Genomic DNA, 22,210 nt, shown 5'->3' with positions numbered 1-22,210 from the left:
CAGATGTCAGGTAAGCCTAATAAGAACTTGAAGCCTTGCAAGGTGGACAGTATAGCATTCTCTACTTCATATGAATGGGTAACCTGAAATGCAAAGTATATGGTTTGTTTAGTTTTACACAATAAATCACAGCAGGAGGTCAGGAGAGACATCCCAGGCCCATCAGGAGCCTTGGTTCTGACAGTTTTCTTAGAAGGTGAGCAATAATTACTGAATGTCCCGTGGCAAAACTCATCCATAACATCAGCGATGTAGATCAGATATTTGGTACACAGGCTGGAAAAAAATTATTAAAATTCTTTTTTCTCTCTGGAATGAAGATCATTGCCCATTCTGCCAATGGCTAATTATGTTTGACCTGCTTATGTCTTGTGGCCCTGAAGCAGAGCTTCCCCAAAATGCTGTAGCTATATTTTAGATGGGGTCCCACTTTTTACAGTCTAACCAACCTTTTTTTTCCTCTCTCTCGTTAATCTCCAGAATGCAACACCAACAGCAACGTCGAATGTTCACAGCTGCCCTCCTGGCACTTGTTTTCATTCTGGCAGCTGTGAGTACCACCGAGGCTGGCAAAAAAGAGAAACCAGGTGAGGTTCAGCGTAATTCAGAATTAATCCCTGAGATAGATTGCATGTTAGGAGAATGTCAAATACTTCTAGTTTTGTTACGAAATTCAGGTCATTTGTTAACCTTTTGACATATAGGGTAGGGATTTGTGGCTGTGACATGTTGTTCTGTGTTAAATAGGAAAACAGAAAGTAGTTTCCATGAAAGCTGGCAGCTTGACAGCCCCAGAGACTGGAGCATTTAGTTTATCACAGAGTGGGTATTGCAAGGCAGCTTAAAATTTGCTCTGGGAATAGATTCACGCTTGACTTAGGAAGAACCAAACAGGAGTGATGAAAGAGCAGTTATCGTGTCACTCGTTCAGTGTTGTATATGACAATGCTACACCAGTGCTGTGTGATGTGGAAATCCTCCCACAAAGAATTGAACGAACTCGCATCTGCAGATAGACAGCCAGACATCCAGTGGTAATTGCTTTCTGTCAGTGATGAACTCAGACCTCATTATAGGAGAGACAGGCCTTGGGTGGAAAATTCATATCTATCAAACCTAGTTTTGACATTTTTTAAGGAACACATCTTTTGATATTTTTCTTTGGGTTTTACTATTTACAGTCTACTTACACAGCAGTTAATATGACCTGTGAGTCTGTCAGAATTAGCATTCCCATTAAAAAAAAAAAAAGGTGTTTCTAACCCTTGTGGCTGTATAGAAATATGAGAAAATATGAATGTAAATATACAAGAGCTAGAAGGAAAGTAATTTTATATAAGGTCATTTAAAGTTACTTGTGATGTTTTGATGGCCTAACTAATTATTTCTGTGAACCCTTGGGTTTGATAACATTGCTGTCTTTTCTCATCAGACTTGAGTTTAGGGATTTAAATGAAATCATGATCCTTACTTTTGTCCCTGAGCAGCAAACCCACCTGTATTAAAAACATTTCTAGTACGCATCTCCATGTAGTTTTTTCTTTGCCTTTGGAGTTTTGGTCATATACTGACATAAAATGCAGCATGGTATGCCAAGTGAAAAGTTTGTATCCTACAGCTGTGCCCTGGAGGTGCTCAAATCCTCTGATACACAACATGAACACATAGATTTCTAATCTGTATAGTGTGTAGTGCTTCTGTTTGAACTGAAAATATTTGCATGCTATCAACTACTGGAGACAGAAGAGTGTCCTTTCTGAGTGAGCCCTACTGCTTGTTTTGGTCAGTGATCCCTGAAGGTTTCTAGATTATTCCCCATTCTGAAGATGAGAATCCACTTGAGAATATCTAAGTGGTAGTGGGACTGAATTTGAATGATTCATCCTGCTTTGGAGTCAAAGAGGCTGACCTGTCTCTGCAGAACTGTGAAGAGGATGTGAGACTTTTTGCTTTTCACAGAATCACAGAATCACAGAATGTTGGGGATTGGAAGGGACCTCGAAAGATCATCTAGTCCAATCCCCCTGCCGGAGCAGGAACCTAAACAATTTTACACAGGAAGGCATCCAGGCGGGTCTTGAATGTCTCCAGAGAAGGAGACTCCACAACCTCCCTGGGCAGCCTGTTCCAGTGCTCTGTCACCCTCACTGTAAAGTAGTTTTTTCTCAAGTTTAAGCGGAACCTCCTGTGTTCCAGCTTACACCCATTGCTCCTTGTCCTATCGTTGGGCATCACTGAGAAGAGCCTGGCTCCATCCTCCTGACATTTGCCCTTAACATATTTGTAAACATTAATTAGGTCCCCCCTCAGTCTCCTTTTTTCCAAGCTAAAGAGACCCAGCTCCCTCAGCCTTTTGAAGTAATTGTTTTACGAATGTCTTCCTTACTCACCCTTTCAGGTGTGGTGACTGTTTAGTGAAGTTTAGGGAATTTCTCCATTGGCTCTGGGTACTGACCACTTCTCTTGCTTGGGTTTATTCCTTGTCTTCATCCAGAGAAAAAGGCGAAGAAGTCTGACTGTGGGGAATGGCAGTGGAGTGTCTGTGTGCCCACCAGTGGTGACTGTGGCCTGGGGACACGCGAGGGCACTCGCACTGGAGCTGAGTGCAAACAAACCACCAAGACTCAGAAGTGTAAGATTCCCTGCAACTGGAAGAAGCAATTTGGAGGTAAGCATCACTCTCTCAAGGGATTTGCTTTAGTTTTCACTTAAGTGTGGAGAAGGAATTCTGTATTTCCTGCTTAGGTCTGCAAATGTCTTGGTGAAGGGGCTACTTCTATATTTCACGTTCATTGCAACTATAACATGTAAGGCATCAGAAGGCATCTTCTTTGAAGCAAAGCAGCTCCTCTGCAGAGAGTCCATGTAAACTACTTATTGTAAACTTGGTGTTCCAGCAGCATGTTTAAATCTGCTTTCCTGTGGCGTACAACACTATTTAAGGCAGCAATGAAAGTGTTGTGTGTTCTCTCACCGCTATGAATGTCTGTGATGGTTACCACAGGCTTTACATGACCTTGCGATACGTGATTTGCAGCATGGAGTATGGGTAGCTACAAGTGTGTGCATTGAAAGGAGTGAATGAAGACCAGTGTATTTCATCTATATTATTCAGTTCAAAAGGTTAATCTACAACAGGTCAGAAAGATATGTCAGATCTGTCCTGGACAAGATGTCTGTCCAGGAATCAGATCTGATTACTCTTGCAAACTTTTTTTTTTTTTTTTTACTAAACAGCTTGTATGGCTTTGACATCACTGTGACCTTACCAAGGCAATCAGTGCAGCAGTTTCAGACTTGTCAAGTTCATAGTTGCACGTATGTTCTTGAAACTATTCAATCCTTACTCAGTAACGTTTGGCATCACACCAATGGAGGAACAACCATATAGAATGTGAAAATGTGAATGACATTTCATGCTGCTGTTATTTCTTTCTTTTAAAAATTTATTATATATTTTTATAGTTGAATGTATTTTCCTTTATATGACAATAATGCAATATCCATGCAAAAGCAGGAGAATTCAATTTTAAAGTATTTTGGGGGGGAGGAGACTGCAATTATCAATGCAAATAATCTTTAAATTTTTCTTGGTATTCCTTTCTTCAGTTGCACAATCCTTTTGTTTACAAGCATTGGCTGTCCGTGACATCCTATCAGACTCAAAAGATTTTTGGTTTCACACTCAGTCATTCTGGTTTAAATATTGCCATTTATTTACTCATTGCAGCGGAATGCAAATACCAGTTCCAGGCCTGGGGAGAATGTGACTTGAATACTGCCTTGAAGACTCGAACCGGGAACCTAAAGAGAGCCCTTCATAATGCTGACTGCCAGAAGACTGTTACAATCTCAAAGCCTTGTGGCAAGCTTACCAAACCCAAACCTCAAGGTAAATTCCTTTTGCTGAAAGCAAAAGCTGAAAGCTGCATACCGGTTCATTTAAATCACTGGATTTGTAAAGTCTCACATGCTTCAGTGGAAACTCAGTTAGTACAGGAGATTGTACTTTCATGACCTTTCCTCAGTTCTGCATTACTCCTATCTCCCAGCTGTCAGGCAGACAATGTTCCTGTGTTGTATAGTCAAGGTAGTCTCACACACAAGAGGTGAGCTGAAGATTACAGCTCCAATTCTAATCTTAGACCACCTGTACTGCTGCCAGTTTGCTGATGCTCACTAGACCTCCAGTGTACAGATGCTTTTCAAAACTCACCTGTTGATGGGAACAGACTAATAATAGCATGCAAAAGTATCTCTCAATACATACACCTTTTATATAATTTTGTTTGGTATTGAATACTGACTAGTTGAAAAAGCAACTGCTTTCCTTCTGGACAGGTAGTATTGAAGGGATATTCTGCTCACTGCATGCTGTAAAGAGAGTATGTGGATGTTCTGCACTCTTGGGGTTGTATATTCAAAGATAGCAGGAAAGAGGGTACAGAATGTATGTGTCTTACTTAAATTCAAGTGACAGTGTAATTCCTAGTATACAGAAAGGCATATGCCCTGCATTTGTGTTTCCAGGTGTCCCTTAGACAAACTTATTTTCTTTCTAATCATTAAAGCTTTTTAATGTATTATTTTGTTGGCATAACAGGTGTTATGTGTGTAGGATGATTTATAGTGGTAGATAAAATTATGAGATCTTGTTTAAGATACAGAAGTAATGTGTTTTAAGTGGATTATACAAGCTATACTACCCTGGCATTTGTTTGCTTAAACCCAGCTTGGTTTAACACATTCCAGCCTCTGAATACTTGCATAATTATAAAAAATAAATGTGATTAGGAGCTACAGGTGCAACTGGGATCAGCAATTTTCAAATTGTGGATGATGGTGCACCATTGATCTGAGGGGTACCTGCAGGTTTCCTGCTCTGCCTATGCAACCAGAGACATGTCTGATGAGGTTGCAGATGGTTTCTGTGTGCGTGCCTGCATCCATCTGCTTTGCAGTCAGTATGGCTGTTACTGGTCTTCCTTGAACACCATCCATGGAGTTATCAGTTAAGCACTAACTCTAGAACCTGTGTACAAAATGACAAGCTGTGAAGCAGGAAGGATATGACTAGATTTTGAGAGACCAGCTGACTTGGTTGAGTCGGCAGCAACAAACGTCTTCATTCGGGGATGGAAGTGACTGGGTGAGAAAGCAGGAAGGGCTTTGAGCTGTGTGATTTTTTTATTGTTTATTAGTTTAGGGGGGAAGGACTTTTTGGGGGGGCTTTTTTTGAGTATGTTTACAGGCCTAAGTGGCATTTCATTGAATGAAGCTTCCTATTGTGCTGCCAGAAGGCCTCTGCTGCTCGAGCCATGGGCAGCCCTCTGCCTTGTTCTGCTCCTGCAGAGTCAGTATATTCTCTTGATGGCTCTCAGAAGAGGGGAGAGGGAGACAAAGCAAAGTGTTAATACAGCATTGTTTTTTGAGAGCAATGCTGTTGGGTGGTACAGGGTCGTTTACAAGATACAGTTTGAAAGGCAGAGCTTGTGAAATTGCTGGACTGGAGTTTAACTGATTCTAGATATGAGTGAGTTATAGCTGAGACTGGAATTCCGATTGGGACTGACTGTAGCATACATAGTTATGTGGTTTGACTGAATTAGGAAACCTGGCTTCATTTGATTTGAAGGAATGCAAAAGGAGAAATAAGTACAAACATAAGTTTATGATCATCATAACCGTAGGCAGAAATTCTGCTCTCCTGATCTGCGTTAGAAATCTTATGACATCTTCCTGCATGCCACCTGCTCCTTCATCTGCTATTGGCATTAGCAGGAGCAGCACGCATGGAAGGCACACAGTCACAGTCTGCCTGGGCCCTGAGCTAAAGAAAAGAAATCCATGTTGCAGATCAGTGGGTATAACTACATAGGAGCTACACTGGACAGTGTGTTGGCAGCAGTAGGAGGAACTAAAGTAGGAAATTAGGTCAAGCAGATTAATACTGCATGAAATGTTGTGCCCTACTGAACTTTATTTTTGAATTAAAAATCTGAGTGCTGACTTGTTAGCTGAAATGAGAGTATTTCTGTTTTCTTCCTGAGGTGAAGGAAATTACAAGTTGGAGGTAAATGCCCACCCACATCTAGATAAAGGAAAAATTAAACTGTATTCAATCTATAGTTACAACAGGACCCAGTTTAATTCGTTGCAGACGAGAGGTACGATCTAGATTATAGTCTGAGCACATGGAATGGACTGTAGGTACATATTAGCCTTCCTTTTCACCCATAGCTTCACATCAATGGCTGAAAAGTACAAAAGAAAAAGCATATGATACGTTATTTGGAAGCAGCAATTTTTTTTCCGAGGCAGAGTGTTGTATAAGCTCTGTATTGATATGCAGGGAGACCTGTAAATGCTGATCAAGTGCATTGTGCTGTGGTGATTGCCTGGAGTAGCAGGGCAGTGGCTCTCTGGCATTCGGGAGCTCTGTCAGCAGAATAGTAAGTGAGGGGCTTATTGATTACAGGAAACTGTTCTACTGCTGAACAGTTACCTTTCTGACCGGTGTGTGCTTCAACAGCTGCATCACTGAATACATCTCTGACAGCAATAGGTTGGGAGGACCAAAACCAGATGTGAACTGACTGAGAATATTGCACTGAGAAATGCCAATATATTTAGAAAAAGGGTAGTTTTCATTATTTTCCTGACTAATCCTCTTTCCCGTGCCCTGAACTTTTCCTTCTATTAGGTCATGTTTGTAACCTCTTCAAGACATCATTTCCTTTTGCTTTCATATTGTAAATGGGGTTGGTAAAAGTCCCTATTTACCTTATTCAATCAATTGTAGTTTTATATATCTTCTGTTGCTTTTTGTCACTGGCCATCTTTTAAAGCTAAAACGTCCAACTTAAGTATTTTATTGTGTAACAATTTATCCACGATAAGAATGCTCTCTACTGAACTTACCTAAATTCCTTCTATTATAGCAAAATAATTTTTGGGATGAAGAATCTGGACTGTACACAATATTCCAATCATGTCCTCTACAGATTTATGTTGAAAAAGAAAATATTATTGTAACGCTTCCTTTATTGTTCATTACACCCACTAAGTAACCTAAATATGTGTTTCTTTTGATCACTGCTTGCATGTGGAGTACATATCTTTACCTGAGACCTTCACAATTCTCCCTAACTCTTACATTTTTTTAAAAAAGTTAATGCAATTAGTTAAGAACCCAGGAAGGTGTGTGGGTAAGGCAGATTATTTTCCGTAGACTTGCCCAATTAAGTATTGTGTATCAGATTTCACCTGACACATTTCCTTAGTGTGGCTTGGTGTCTGAAGTTTCTCCTCACCTTTTCCGTGCTTTGAGAAAAATGCAAATAAATTTGTTACCTGTAACTGCTGCTCTCCTGTTGCTTATCCACTTTTCCAGCTTATGAACATGCAGCAACTTTGCTTGTAGGGTTAATCCCGTGTCTCTCTCCTCTGACTTAACTATTTCAAAGATGACTGCTGTTTCATAGGAGTTTGATCTGTGCTTAACAGTAAGGAAAATGATACCTGTAGAAAAAATCCCATGAGTTATCATTTTTCAGATTTGCTGATAAAAGTATATTTTGGTTTTCCAGGAACTTCTATGAGCTGTGGCAAAATTTCTGCTAAATTAAACCAGGAGATACTCATTAACCTTGAGAATCAATGTCTGCCTCATAAATTAGTGATCTAAGTGTTCTTAGGGATTTGTTTTATCATTAGTCAGCATTCATGGAAAAACCTTAAAATCTTTTTGAAACACTCTCATTTTGAAACTTAAAAAAAAAATATTGTATTTTTTCATTATTAGCAACTGCTCCGTCTCCGTAATTTTTCTTCTGAGCAGCTGACTCCAAGTATGGATAGCAGTCTGCAACACTTGGACATTCTGGAGGTCACTGCTTTCAAGAGGAGAATTATTAGAGAAACTCTGCTGTATATTGGTTTTAACGGGGAGAGCAGATGATGAATCAGGAATTTGAATTTTATCTGGATTTCTGCCGAGCTCTTTTCTCCATAGCTTTGTGGAAGCATTCTCAGATTGGAAGATAATAGCTTGGTCCCGGGCTGCTGTGCTGAAGAGTAGTTAAGACAGGATGAAAACTGTTGTTCATTCTTGAATATTGTGCATTTGGACAGAGAGATTGTCAGCAACGTGACAGTGATATCCCAGACACCGTGGTTTGTCTGTTTAGTACACAAATGAGGTCATGAGAAAGCCTGTCACAAAGGCTGGAAAGGATGAAAGGATAATTTTTATCACAAAATCCCAGTGGAGGCAGCCACCTCTCCTCTAGCACACACAATTACATATTCTAATCAGTGTCTGAAAGGCTGGGGATGTTCAAGGTCTCCCTAAACTATCTTGACAGATGTGAAAGACTCAGGCACTTCTGTTGAGTGGCTGCTCTAATGGCCAACTTGCACTGGAGAGCAGAAAATGCTTCCGACATACTCCATCTGGCCTACTTCACGGCCACCCAAACTTGATTGATGGTTGTTCGGGTTCTAGCCAGCCAGAAAGTAAAAGAATGGGGTATTGTCAGGATTCAGGAAACATTTTGCTTTTACTACTGAGAGAGGAGGAATTTATTTTTATTGAACTGGGTTGCCTAATAGGCTTTATTTCTTTTTTCACTCTTTCCGCTGCTCTCATTCTTTCTCTCTCTCTCCCCATAACTCTTGTACTTTTAGCTATTTATTCTTCTGATGAAGATAAAATTAAATAGAATAAACAGTCTGCCTGCTCTTTCTGCAATGTACCTTTCATTTTTTTGATTCATGCTCCTTTCTGATAACTTTTTCACCTAGCTGTATTTAGTTCTTTTTAATAAATCTCCTTTCCCAACTGTTTATCAATTTACAGTATATCTGATCTATGAGTTACTTTATCCTGACTCAACTCAGTCCTTGCCACATAGGAAAACAATTCCAACTAAGGTTGGCAAACATTAACACTGCTTACACCACTGTTGTCTTTAATAATTGGGGTGGTGTCCAGCCATCACATCCTCCAACATGCAGTGTTTGGAAAGGTTTCTTACCTGAAGAGAGATGGCTGTAATCTCTTGTTAATGGCTGTAATCTCTTTCCTGTAATGCAGATCAGGTGCAGCATTTGAGGGTCTAGCAAGGTGTCAGTTCAGTTCCCTGTGTTGGGCATGGTGTGCATACTACTGCAGTCAGGGAAAGACTATGCTCTGTGTGTTTTTAATAATTTCATATCATTTGAAGTGCTTTACTGAAGAGTTTTGTGCAATATAAGTAATCTGCACTACACTGTTGCTTTTATCTAGCAATCTTTGCAGGTAGCAATTAGCTAATCCTCCTATCACTCCTTGGAGCTGAGAAAGTACAATTTAAAGAAAAGTACTAATTCAAAATCAGAAAGACTAAATTATTTTCCAGGTTGACACAGTATCAATAGTAGGTTCAGGCACTCAGCTAGGAGCTGTTGACTCTTGGCTTCAGGCTCTGACTAGCAGTTGCTGTTTCCATTTTTCCTAGTCTGCAATTACAATCATCAGAATGTGATGATTTACTTCAAGGTGAGTGTCTGAACTGCACCCTTTAACTAGGGTCTTTGGTTTTGACATTAGAAATCTCAGTGGATTTAAGACAGTGTTTGACACTGATTTACATTGTGTCTCCTTAGGGAGCTTGGTGTCGAAACAAAGAGCTGGGCTTTTGTTAATGAGCAGGTATATCCCTGTCCTTACTTTGGTGCCATGAGTAGAAAACAACATGTGGTTTTGCAGTGGCAGCCTTGATTTCTACCTGCAGAGAGGACATCTCACAGTGCACTGCCAGGACAGACTGACTGTGCTTTGGCAGGATGATGTGGCTACTGACTGTTGCAAGGAGCTCACACTGATGTCTGAATGAATTGCTCACCTGAAAAGCAGCTATTCATTGCTCAGGCAAACTTTGTGCTGCACTGACAAAAGGACCACCTGTGGCCCACTCCCTTCTGCATGTTGGGCGATCTTTTTCTGGGGTGCCCTCCCTCAACTTTGCCTTCATGCAGCAACAAAATGTCTGCTTCTAAAGAGTAGCTGGAGGGGACACAGGGGGAGAAGGAATTACTTGTTAGGACTGTGGTTTTGTTTTGTTTGAAAGATGCTGGTGTCTCCTGTTTTGGCATCACAGTTGTGCTGTATCTCCCTCTGAAGGTTTCAGAATTCCCCGTCTTTAATGTAACTCATTAGTTGTGCAGGCATGCAGCTAGCGTAATAATTAGTATTACAGGAGGCAGAATAATAGGATCTGCTCATAATAATTAGATATAAAAATGAGGGATTTTCTCATATTAGGAAACAGCTGTGATAGTTAAACAAAAACCTGAAAGGCAAAATTGGGAGGTTTTTCTCTTGTTCTAAAGGATGAGGCAGGTTTATTCAAGAATGGCCTCTGGCACTGACCCAGAGCCTGCAGTGAAATACAGTGATCTGAGCTCTGTGGGGCAGACACTGGCAGCAGATGCCCGGTGGGAGCAGCATAGCTGGCTGTTATTATTGTTGCTATCATCATGATTATTTGTATTGCGTGAGTGCCCAGAGGCCCCAGCTGAAAAAGGGTGCCATTGTACTAAGCACTGCATAAACATTGTGAGAGTCAGTTTTTCCATGAATAATTTATGCCTTATGGAGCTGAGAAATGTGAAAACCAAAAGGGGAAACAGTGGTCCAAAGGGGTGAGACTGGTTGGTTGTGTTTCCTTGTGCCCATTGCTAGTCTGAGGACAAGGCTTGTTATTTCAAGATGAAGTAAAACTCTCTGAAACTTCAGGCTCTGAGGCACATCTCTGTGATTTGGCTCCTGCTGCCATAACATGAGGAAATAAGATTTTTCTCAATTTAACGGGGAACAAGAGTAAGCCCTATAAGAAAAATGAACACGATGGTTACAGTGTGGGCCAGCCTCAATCTGCTAGTAAGCTGCCAGTGCAGCTCATAACTAATAAAGTTTGGATGTCTTCTAATGGTGTTTTTTTCTGCTTCCATTTCCTTATGTTTCTTGGAGGCTTTACACTATACTTTCCTCTGAGACTGCTCTTGTACCTTTGAAAAATTACACTGTTTGGATAAATAATTTGAATGCATCGTCAGACCATAATATCTCTGGTTGCCACAGTCCTGATTCTAGGGAGCAGGAAATGCTTGTAGGAAAGGGAGAAAGGAATATATATATTTTTTTAAATAAGTATTTTTCAATTGTTAGTTGTTCTGCAGCTTTTACAGGTGTTTTTGAAAATAAGGGAATTTGGGAATTTTCGTGGAAAACCTCCATGTTTTCTCACCCCATGGTTTGTATTTCAGATTTTTTTTTTTCCTGTGCTGCCCCAGGAGGTGAAAAACTGAATGTGACAAATGTTCTTGTTTAACCCTCTTGTGCCTGCAGGAGTTTCTTTTAGGGTTTAATACAGACTTTTGTGGGTGAAAGTTTAAATAGCCTTGTGTGTGCCAATTCTGTTACATGCCCATTGTCTCACTTTCCTGGCTTTCAAGAGCAGTCCAGCCTCCTTGGCATTAGTCGGTGCCCTTCAGCCGTAAAAATGCCTGAAGCTGTGGGACTTGCTGTGATAAAAGATATGCAATCAGCAAATGTTTACACTAGTCACTGTTCCCAGCAGTGAAACAGAGAGAAAGCTCTGTTCCTTCCTGTCTGTCCTTTCCTTTCCTTTTCTACTTATTCACTTCCTTTACTTTCAAGCTTTCTTCCCTCTTCTTTATCCCTCCATCTCACTTTCCATGTCACCATCTCTCTATCTTTTCTCCTATCTGTGCTTACTGCAAAAGTTTCACAGGCAGCTTTTCAGAGTGCAGAGCAGGGATCAAAGCAAAGCCCATGTCCTTTGCCATCAGTATAGATCCCATCTGGGGCAGATGCAGAAAGCACAACTAAGAAATAGTGTGCTTGGTTTTCAAAAATTAACTAAATAAAATGGAGCCTCTCTTCACAGTAAATCACAAATAACTTTCTGCTAAATAGCCATTTACTGATCTCAATTTGACATATAAACTGCCACAATGTGTGATCTTTTTGCTTCTCTGTGGTTACAGGTAAATGCTACTCTCCAAATAGATTATTAATATTTTTTATTTTCAGCAGTCTCCTACAGACATGTGAATGCAGAGAGTAAACTCTGAATGTATTAGTCTGTGCCTGCACCTCTCTTGCTGGCATTAAGAGGGATCTTGTGTACAGTGTAGACAGAGGGTTGAAGAGACAGATGGGACTGGGTCCCTCTTGTGCTGAGCATAGAACATGACAAAGAACAGTAAGAAAGTCTGTGCCCTTCAGAAGCAACGGTACAAATGTACCAGAGGCAGATGAGAAGAAGCAGCAAACAGAACAGCAAAGTGAGTTACTTCTGAAAATCACTTTCTGGTTAACCAGACCCCTTCAGCAGTCTCCAATTGCAAAGCAAACTTCACTTGAAAAGTTTATCCGTTGCAATCTTCTGAATGCTTGCTCTTAAGGCTCTAACGTGTGGCCCAGACTTAAAGAAAATTAAATTAAACTTTCCTGGTCTTTGTCTTTGGGCAGTGAGGCCATCTAGCAAAATAAAAAAAGCATATATCTCTGTGTAGGCAATTTTGAAATTTTCTCCTAAGTTTTTCAAAGAAGGAAATCACCAAAGTTAAACTTTTCTGTTCAAAGTCCCTTGCTTCAACAAGGGGCTCCTCTTATAAAAAGGCTTCTTGTAATTCCTGATGAGTTTTATGAAAGGATGTTAAAAGTGAATGTTTTTTAGGTCTTACATCCAAATGTCAGGTTCAAGCAATGGCTTCTGACTGTCTTAAGATTGTTTCAGAGCTTTGTGGATGGTTTTAGAATGAATTGGATTAATTTTCCCCTGCATTTATTTCTTCTTGCAATTCCAATGAGAAAGAAAATTACTTAAACTTTCCATTAAGGGCTCTTTGGTCCATTTCTTTGTCAGATATGTTAGTGTTTGTTGCAGGTATAAATGTAGTTGATCCTCATTCATACCACACATTGCAACGTGCCTTCCTGGCTTACACAGTGCAGCTCCACCCTGGGTTTGAATTGGGTCCAGTGTGTTCAACTGGAAACAAATCCAATTCTATCCAAAATGGAAATTTAGCAAAGTGAGAAGCAGAAAAAAACCTCCTGGGGAGGAGTTACTGGAAGAGTGGAGACGTGGAGAAACACTTAAAGACAACTAGAGAAAGTAATTAAACAGCACAGAGCTAAAGTATAGGGGATATAATCAATTCTAATATATTAATGAAGAAAAAGTCACATCACGATCATCGATTCATTGGAGAGTTGCCTTCTGCTGTTTAGCTAGTGGAGCATTGCTTTTTTTCCATCCAATAGAACTGCGTGTTGCTCAAAGAGGCTTTTCAGAAGAATTAATTCTGGAACAAAATTGCTATCATAATATAGTTTTTCTTTCTTAAACTCATTCAGAATACATAAATGCTTTATATAAGGCAGGAAAATAGGAGGAAAATTAAATAGATGGCCATGGAAGGTTCTCTTTCTCTAGGAGCAGAAGAAATACCATATTTAAAGGTTATTTCAGAAATCAAGGGATTTGTTTCTACAGTCATAGAAATAACAAGATAGTACAGTTTCTGTTGCTAGAGAGCAGGGTGAAGGTCTTCAGGGTGAGATTTTTTTCACCAAGGGGAAAAATCCTTGGCTTCCTCGAAGTCAAGACTGTTCTCTTCCACGTGGGCTTGCGTTTCATCCCCAGAATTCAGAATTGCCCTGTACCCAATGGCACCATTGCCTTGCACCACCATAGCAACCAGGTGCTTTGGAAAATTTGCTCCAATGAGAGGTAGAAAGCCCTTTAGAAAACCTGCCTTCCTCTGTATTCAGTGGGACTGAGTGCTAGCTACTGGGAAAACTGTCCTCTGAACACCTGGTGTTAAAATTCTCCCCTCTGACCTGCCATCAGCACAGCTTTTTCTATTTCAAATGATTTATATTGCTTTTGGGGACACTCCTTGACTTTTATATATAGGAGTTCAGCAGTGCCATGAGTGAATTGTTATCTTCTTCTCCACAAATGAAAATAAATACCTGCAAATCTTGGCTTACAAAGCTTGGCTTCCATTAAAATGTAATTACCTCCCTTTTGTACGTTATACATTAAGAGTGGCTTCAAATGGATGTGGTTCCTGTTCAACATAATTACTTTCCTTTGCTGCTTGCATAGTAAGAATGAGGCTCCAGAATAAAGATGACTATTTAAAGAGGGCTGCTGCCATTCCAAATTGCATAGTGATAAGTTCTGTTTATCAAATTGAGTTGTTTACTCAGTAAGTTCCTCATTGGAATTTTTGTTACGAGTCATCATGGACTCACAGAAGTGTATCCAGTTCTAATTCATGACCACACACCTTTTAATCCTGTGAAGAAGGTGTGGCATATAACTATTCATAGCATTATTCTAGTGATGAATGATTAGATAATCCGGTGTGTGCACATCGAGTCAGTTCACTCTTGGAGGGATAATTGTACAACGCTATGTGGGTGTTTCTATCTTGCTGGAAGTGCTCTGGGTTCCACGGGGGAGTGGGATGGCTGTGCAGTGCTTGGTTGCTGCTCTCTGCAGGGTATTCTGAATTTGCTCTTTGCATGTGCTCTGGTTCAGGATCCTGGCTTCCATCTGAGCAAGAGCACCATGAGGCAGCCTCTTACTGTGAGATAAGAGGGAAGGAAGGAGGAAAGTGTATGTTGTAAAACAGACACAAAAATTGAAGACTGTTTTGTCATCCTCATTAATATACTGGAGCATATGCAGCTTGCTCTTCTGGTACTTTTGTTTTGCTGCAAGGATGCACAGGGATGGTAAAGCTAAGTATTTTCTTGAGGTGAAAGAAGCCCAGTCCAGAGTGAAAAAGGCATAGCTCCTGCCGCTGCTTTCCTCAGTGTGGCTATGTGCTGAGCCACACCAGAGGTGGAAGGACATTTTGGCTGGGACAATAACATACAGTGCGCTTGGAGCAGTAGGCAAACAGCTACGGTTGACTGTTCCCTCCACTGCACAGCCTGCTTGCAGTGCTGAGAAACAGCAGGTGATAGCACCTACTTCCACCTCAGTGCTGACCCGGCTGTTGGTATCTGTAGGAGAAATAAGGCTATTGTAGGAGAAATAAACCTTTGATAAGCCATTTGATGTACTTAAATTAATGTGTTTAACTGTAAATATCAAGCATATTTACATACCTTTCATAAAGTTTTATATTGAGATGTTCTAGTTTGTAGCACGCAAGCCAGATGTGGCCTGGAGGATAATTCTATTGCAGTTAGGCACTTAGACCTGCTGAGCCGGTCCTTGAACTGGCTGAAGTCTGCTCTCCTGAAATCCAGAGTTCTCATCTTGCTTTTGACTTTGCTACTTCCTCTCTGAATCCTGAATACCACTATAGGTAGCTCATAAAGATAGCCCCAACTGGTGTCTGGCTTGTCACTGAAAAGACTGGACCACCTAGCTTTAAAGCAAATGCTGCAGTGAGTAGATTCAGATTAAATTTCTGTGTTGGCTGGTGTGAATCTGGATTTCATCTAGTCAGGTCATCTCAAGTGGCTCTTGACATTATTGGTAGCACTTGTCTGCAGCAAATACATTCCCTGTAGCCAGTGCACAACTGATGCACAGATCTGCAGGTCTGTCTTTGCAAATGTTGCATTAATCAGGTAGGCGAGCTGAAGGGGGTTGCTGTTGACCCACAGTGCTTGCAGACAGCAGTGTTCTGCTCAGGGCAGTCCCTGTTCACTGTGTTGCTTTTCTTGCTTCCCTTTGTCTCAGTGGTGAATGTCATTGGGATCAAGGTGCTTTGCAGCCTCAGTGAGAAGTGGAGAGCAGCATTGTGGCTTCCCCATCATAAAGGCAGTTTCAGTGGGCACTGTTTGATGGATTACTGTAATTTCTGATGGCAAGCTGGGACCACATTAAAAGACCTGGTAGTAAATGGCTGAACTGAAGGTCTTGCATTCAGTCTGCAACTTTATAATTTGTTAACTATAGATGTGTTGTAGTCTGTAGCCTTACCATAGTCAAACCAGGTGGGGGATAGCTGTGAAGAGTTGTGCATGAGGGTATGAACAGCAACATTTTCATGGGTCAGTACCTGGGTATCGGTGTCTGTGGTAGGATTTTTAAAATGGCCTAAGGACTGGGAAATATTTGAGCAGTTTTGGTTGTTGTTTTTGTTTGTTTGTTTGTTTGTTTGTTTTCCTATTGCCACATCTCGGGGGTGCATGTCATTTCATGGACCAAATGTGTTTTGCATCAATACAGTTTACCTGTCTGAAAGATTAAGCTGTGGTGGTGAGAGTAACTCCTTTAATGTGAGAGGAGTTACATCCCACACATGAGGGTTTTAGTCTGCTGAGGCATAAAGTAGAATTGCTTTGTTTTTGTAGGTAGATGGGTTTGGCAGTTTGGGGTATATGCAGATTATCACAAGGTAGACAACAGGGAGGATTGAGCTTTTGCTAACCAGGAGCAGATATAGACTCACAGGGGCCAAGTGCAAATGAATAAACAGTAGGTTGTCTGGTACCTCAAGTCAAGTGAGGGTGGGGACCTGATGTGATCACACAACACCAGACCAAAACCTTCTCCTGGTAGTGGCTTCACTCCTACTGTGAACTGCACATGTTCTTCAGTAGAATTCTGTTAGTGGTTTGCCCACTTTCATAGTTCTCCTTTGCTTTTGGGAAATTTAGTTGAAGTCTGCAGAGTGCCTTTCTGCTTGTGCTGGGTCTAAATAGTTTTTACGGATTCCAGTGCTGATTTGATTGATAAACTACAGCTGTTTCTTTCAGAGAAAGTGGTGTTGGGGGGGAGAGAGAGTGTGTGAGAGAGCACAATCAATACAGAATCCAGGAAGGTCAGTGATACAGAGGAAGAATTAGAGGAAGAGGGGGACGTGGGTAAAAGAAGACAGGAGGAGACAGAAGATTTGAGGGGGAAAAAAGCTTTAGCTGAAAGCAGATTTGCTATTAACTTAATGAAAAATGATATTTTGGAATGACAGTCTGTAAAATAGTGACAGATTCTGTTAATGGCTCTGGACCGCAGGCATTCATACACACATGCATGCACACACAAACACAGATAGACATACAAGGTGGAGAAATAAAAGTACAATAATAATGATAATAATGTTCAAATTTTCAGACTAAACCAAATTACTTTTGTTTTAAATTATTATCCCTTTAAATGTTAAGCAAAGTTTTTAAGGGAAGAAGATTTTAGAGCAGATTATGTAACTAAATATGAAATAAGTATTTTATTTTGCTTTGACTAAAGGATTACTGGAAAATACTTTTGACTTGTTGAAAAACATGAAGAAAAAAATGTTGGTTTGAAACACTAACAAACAGGAAAAACAGCCATCAGAGAAATATGTCTCCTTCTCTGGAGACATTCAAGACCCGCCTGGACGCCTTCCTGTGTAAAATTGTTTAGGTTCCTGCTCCGGCAGGGGGATTGGACTGGATGATCTTTCGAGGTCCCTTCCAATCCCCAACATTCTGTGATTCTGTGATTCTGTGATTCTGTGATTCTGTGATATGATAACCTAAGTCTGCCTTCTGCTGGAGGTAGCTTGGTCCTCTCCATATCTGAAAGCTGTCTGTGTAGCTTCCTTTGCTTTAATGCAAGTAAACTAGTTTTACCAGAGCTTATGATTCCTTGGCTGTCTGTTACGCAAACTGGTCAGAGAGGAAAGAATTGTATTCACAAAAGAGTACCACCTTAAGGGCCGAGTGCTTGTCTTCTCATTATGGTGATTTTTGTTATTTAACTGGAGATGGTTTTTGTTTGGTTTTGGTTTTTTTGTTTGTTTGTTTGGGTTTTTTTGAGGGGGAGAGGGCGTTTTTTGAGAAGGAAGAAACAAAGGCAGAAAGGAGAGGAAGAAAGTAGAAAAGGTAAACATGGATCTACTTGCTTGTTTTGGTTCCAGGAAAGATGCTTCACAGAAACTCAGTTTCCATTTCTCTGTAGTACCTGTTGTGCTGTGTTTTGTAGTGGTATCCATATGGACTTATTCATGTTCCCAGTGAGAACTGTTATTTCCCCCATTACAAGGTGACATGTGATACAAGAGTACCTAATCCCCTTAATTCATATTCAGTTTTTAGGCCTCTCTGTGGATTTCCTCTACCAGCAGAACACCACAGTACCCTATAGGACAGTGAAAGTTACCGCAGATGGTAGCATAATGTATAGACTTTCACTTGTGCCTCCACATCATTCCCATATTTACCCCAAATTAATCAGAGAAGCAGACATTCCCTAGTCCCTTCACTGTCCTGTCAGTACCAGCTGTCTGGACAGTCCGTGCTCTAATGACTCCAGGCTAAACTTCAGTTGCCTCTCAAGTGAACATAGGTGTTTGTCTCAGACAAAGGCGAGAGGGTTGGCAATGGAGAAGCTAAAGAAACAAGTGAGCTTTCTCACCACACTCTGGAGTTGCTCTCATATTCAGAGAAAGCCAAAGACTAACAATGAAAGAGAAAGGAAGCAAGGGAGGGGTATGTGTGTGGGTAGTGTGTGCAAGGCTTTCTTCCAGCTCTCCACTGAGCCATGACCCGGTTTCTCCAGGAGCTGCCTGCTGTTTTCTTATTTTCGAAGCAAGTTCCTGAGACAATGTTTTGCATGCCAAACAGGGTCAGCTGCTCAGATAGGAAGGGTTCTGAACTGGACATGCACCCCCAATTCCATCTTCTCTAGCACCTAAACGGCTCCATTTTTTTTTCTTCTTTTCCTCCTATTTTCCCTTTTCTTGTTCATAATGAAGAAAGAAAATTAGTTCTTAATGTGCACAGAGAAAACAAGGGGAACTTTCAGGTGTATTGAATGAAATTTATTGTAGTGACTGTTAGACACTAATTTTTTATGGTTATTGTTATCTTGACAGAATCCAAGAAGAAGAAAAAGGAAGGCAAGAAACAAGAGAAGATGCTGGATTAATGGAGCCAACTTGGGCAATGTGAGAAAGGGACATCAGCAAACATGATCAGTTAACAATTTCATTTATACCTAGGCATTTTATCCTGAAATTATTTATAGCTTAATGGTACCATAGAAGGAAATAAGCAAATACAGAAAAAAAAAACCCTTCTTTTTTATTATTTTAGTGTTTTTAATGTATAACCCTAACAACAATTTTTAGAGGCCTGTAATAAAGGACTCCAAACTCATTTAGAAAATTATGTCTATTGTATATTGAACAATGTAGAGGTTTTTAAAATATTTTTTTCTCAAGTCTTGCCATAAGTCTCAATCTGGTAGTTACTCCATGCAAGCAGAACCTGAACCTGTATGGAGCTCTGCTGAAGCCAGTGGTGCCCTGTGTGAACATAGGAGTCTGGCTAGATGCAATTATATCTAAAATTGGGACTCTGTATCTGAAAAAACCCAGACTTCTGTTTCTTAAATTCTTATTACATCTGGATAACTATGAAATTTTTGTTTAAGGAAAGGATAGGGGCATTTTGTTGAGTATTTACAGGCATAGAATTTTTTCGGATCTGTGGTAAAAGTTCCAAGATGCCACCATCTCCAGGTAAAAACCCGTATCACTCCTATCCTTAGCCATATTTTGAAAGTTGGCAGTAAAACTTCTGAAATCTTTCAACAGTTGGATATAAAAGAGTCCTAATTTTTCATTATTTTCTAGCAATGATTTTTCCAAGTGGAATGATAGCAGAACTTCCAATTTTTTAGCATATCAATGCTGGTTGATGGTAGTGTCCTCTGTTTTACTGACAAAAGCTGAAAAATGCTTCCTTTTATTTGTTTATTTTGCCAGAAGGGAGAATATCCTTTTCACAAAAATCTATTTTAAATTGTTGTGATTCTGCCTGACCCAACTCCCTTGTGTATCAGTGGGAATCTTCCTGTTGATTTTATTGTTAACTGGTTGAAAAATACTATGTCTGATGGGAAGTAACAGAAGAAATGTGTTTCGAAACTGCTTGAGATAGTTCATGTTTTTTACTAAAAAAGGGACAATTTATGAGACTTGAAACCAATAGGAATGAAATTAATTTCTGTTTCTTTGTTAGTAAAGCAAAAGAGAAATATAAAACAAGTACCTTTTGCTTTCTTCCCTTTTTATATAAGCAAAGAGACTTTGCAAGAGCTCAATCAAAATAAAAGTAGTTCTGTGATTTAATTTTTCTTTTAAATGGTCTGCAGGGGAAAAAAAAAAAAAACCAAAAAATTATAACCAGTTGGTTTTCCGTTTGTTCAATTTTATCTATTTTAAATTATAATAAGTCCTGAGAAAAGTTACAAAGTAGAAAAAAGATCTGACAAAGGGCTGGTCTGTGCCCCCATAAAGGGTTGTTTAACAAACTAAACAACCAGTAGAGCACACTTTTTAGAGGAAACAGAAGGGACTTAAGTGCCCAAATTTATTTCAAAATAATTGTTTTTAACTTCTAAATCTTAAAATTCAACAGCAAGAAATAAGCTTTACCATTTGTATAGGCTGCAGACTTGCCTGCTGATCAGGAGGAATAATCTCCCTTGTACTCCTGCAGATACCCACTGACTTTAGTGAAGCTACAGCAGGGTGTGTTCATCTGAGTAAATCACAGTGCTCTTTTGGGATTAGCTCGTAGACAATTTTTCAGACTAATTTATCACTCCCATTTTCTATGAAAAAAAAAAAAAAAGAAGAAAAAAGCAACATTTGCCCTCTTTTTTCTCACATGGAGGGTATGGCTAATCTGAACTCACAGTGAGACAAGTCCTACTTTAGACATTCCCAAACCCTTTTAAAGCCAGTTAGCCAAGGCTGCACATAGCTCAAGATAGATTAGCCACACAAGTATTTCCCAGACTCCTTGGGTGTGTTCTGCAGTCTGTATTGATGTCCTTGTTATTTTGACTACACTGTTACACATACCTGAGCTGGTGTTATAGCTAAAATGTCCCCAGCGTGGTGGACGTGCAATGACCAAATCTGAAATATATCATAAAGGCTCATATTTGGGTGGTTCTGGGTGCTACTTGGTTTGTTCATGGTCTAATCAGGTCTACCAGTGCTCGTGCTTCGGCTTAAACTAATGGATTGGTGGTAGGTCTGATTGAAAGCAAAGCAAGAAAGAAGCTTTTTCACTCACCAAAGGTTTCTCTGTCTAAATGCTGCATCAGTTCACTTAAAGTGGTTCAGCTTTGAGTGCAAACACTGTTGCACCATTGTCATACACTGGTTAATCTAGTCCACATTTCATAGGTTGCTGGCAGGAGTTGGGAATGATGCTGAGACCAGCCAACAGTTTGACTATCCTTTTGCAAACCTTAGATGTGACTTCTGATTTCCACCTCTGTGAGCAAGAAAAAAAAAAAAAATTCCCCTATGTTTCCTCTGACACCTTATGGTCCTTATGATTAACCGCCCATCTGGCTTGTTAAAGAAACATTCCTAATAGTTTTTGAAGGAGGCCAGTCAAGTTCCCATTGTTGTGATGCTGGTGTAGGGCCTCCAAGGAGCGAGTTTACAGAAAACAAAGAAAACAAAAAAATACCATGTTAGGACCAGAAGAAAGCGCAGCAGTCCTGGTAGCAAAAGGTAGAACACTTCCTCTGTGCTACTCAGCAACATATGTTTGGATCTATATTGGCATCTTATTGTTGACATTAACTGGAGTTGTATCTGTTGTAGTTTATAAACTGATTAAAATTGCCAAGAAACCAGTAGGAAACATTCTGGGGGAACTCTGGCTATGAAGACGATAAAAGTAATTCACGGCAGAACACAGAGGAAGGTTGAATAGAATAGATCAGTCAGGCCAGCTCTGAAAGGAGGTACCTGGTACGTAACACGAGCAGTCTCTTGCCACCCCATCTTGCTCAGTTTCCACTTGAGTCGTTCTGAAATTACTCCTTACTTGCTTTCTAATCTACCCTCCATCCTTTGGGAGGGCAAGCTTGTCTGACAGTGCTGCGGGGGCGGCTACTTCAGATGAAAGATATATTTTGCTCTCTTGGTGCTATCCTGTTACAATGGAAAATGACTTAGCTAGTTTGACCATCTGAAGCTTGTTTCATGGATGTCCCTTTCGAGAAGTGGTTTCCATCTTCATTTGCTACAGCTATAATATGATATAGGGAGATGATAGAAATCCTGCACCTGACAGCCTTTTTCTGAGCACTCAAATCTCTTAAAAAGAGAGGGGTGAGTTGCTGAACATCATCTAAAGATGCATCTG

General features: G+C 40.2%; 1 protein-coding gene across 1 annotated transcript; it reads left to right on the top strand.

Annotated features, from left to right (window-relative positions):
- The first annotated feature begins 478 nt into the window (after positions 1 to 478).
- On the top strand, positions 479 to 19,093 carry PTN (pleiotrophin). Its single transcript, XM_010162389.2, has 4 exons — positions 479 to 587; positions 2,495 to 2,668; positions 3,731 to 3,892; positions 18,907 to 19,093. Exons 1-4 carry the CDS (start codon positions 482 to 484, stop codon positions 18,957 to 18,959), a joined length of 495 nt encoding a protein of 164 aa, XP_010160691.1. The 5' UTR covers positions 479 to 481; the 3' UTR covers positions 18,960 to 19,093.
- The last annotated feature ends 3,117 nt before the right edge of the window (positions 19,094 to 22,210 follow it).

The sequence above is a fragment of the Antrostomus carolinensis genome, unplaced genomic scaffold (genome assembly GCF_000700745.2).
Source record: "Antrostomus carolinensis isolate BGI_N321 unplaced genomic scaffold, ASM70074v2 scaffold23652, whole genome shotgun sequence".
Classification (NCBI taxonomy): Eukaryota; Metazoa; Chordata; class Aves; order Caprimulgiformes; family Caprimulgidae; genus Antrostomus; species Antrostomus carolinensis.
Note: the sequence above shows the minus strand (reverse complement) of the source record. Positions and strands in the feature narration are given on the sequence as shown.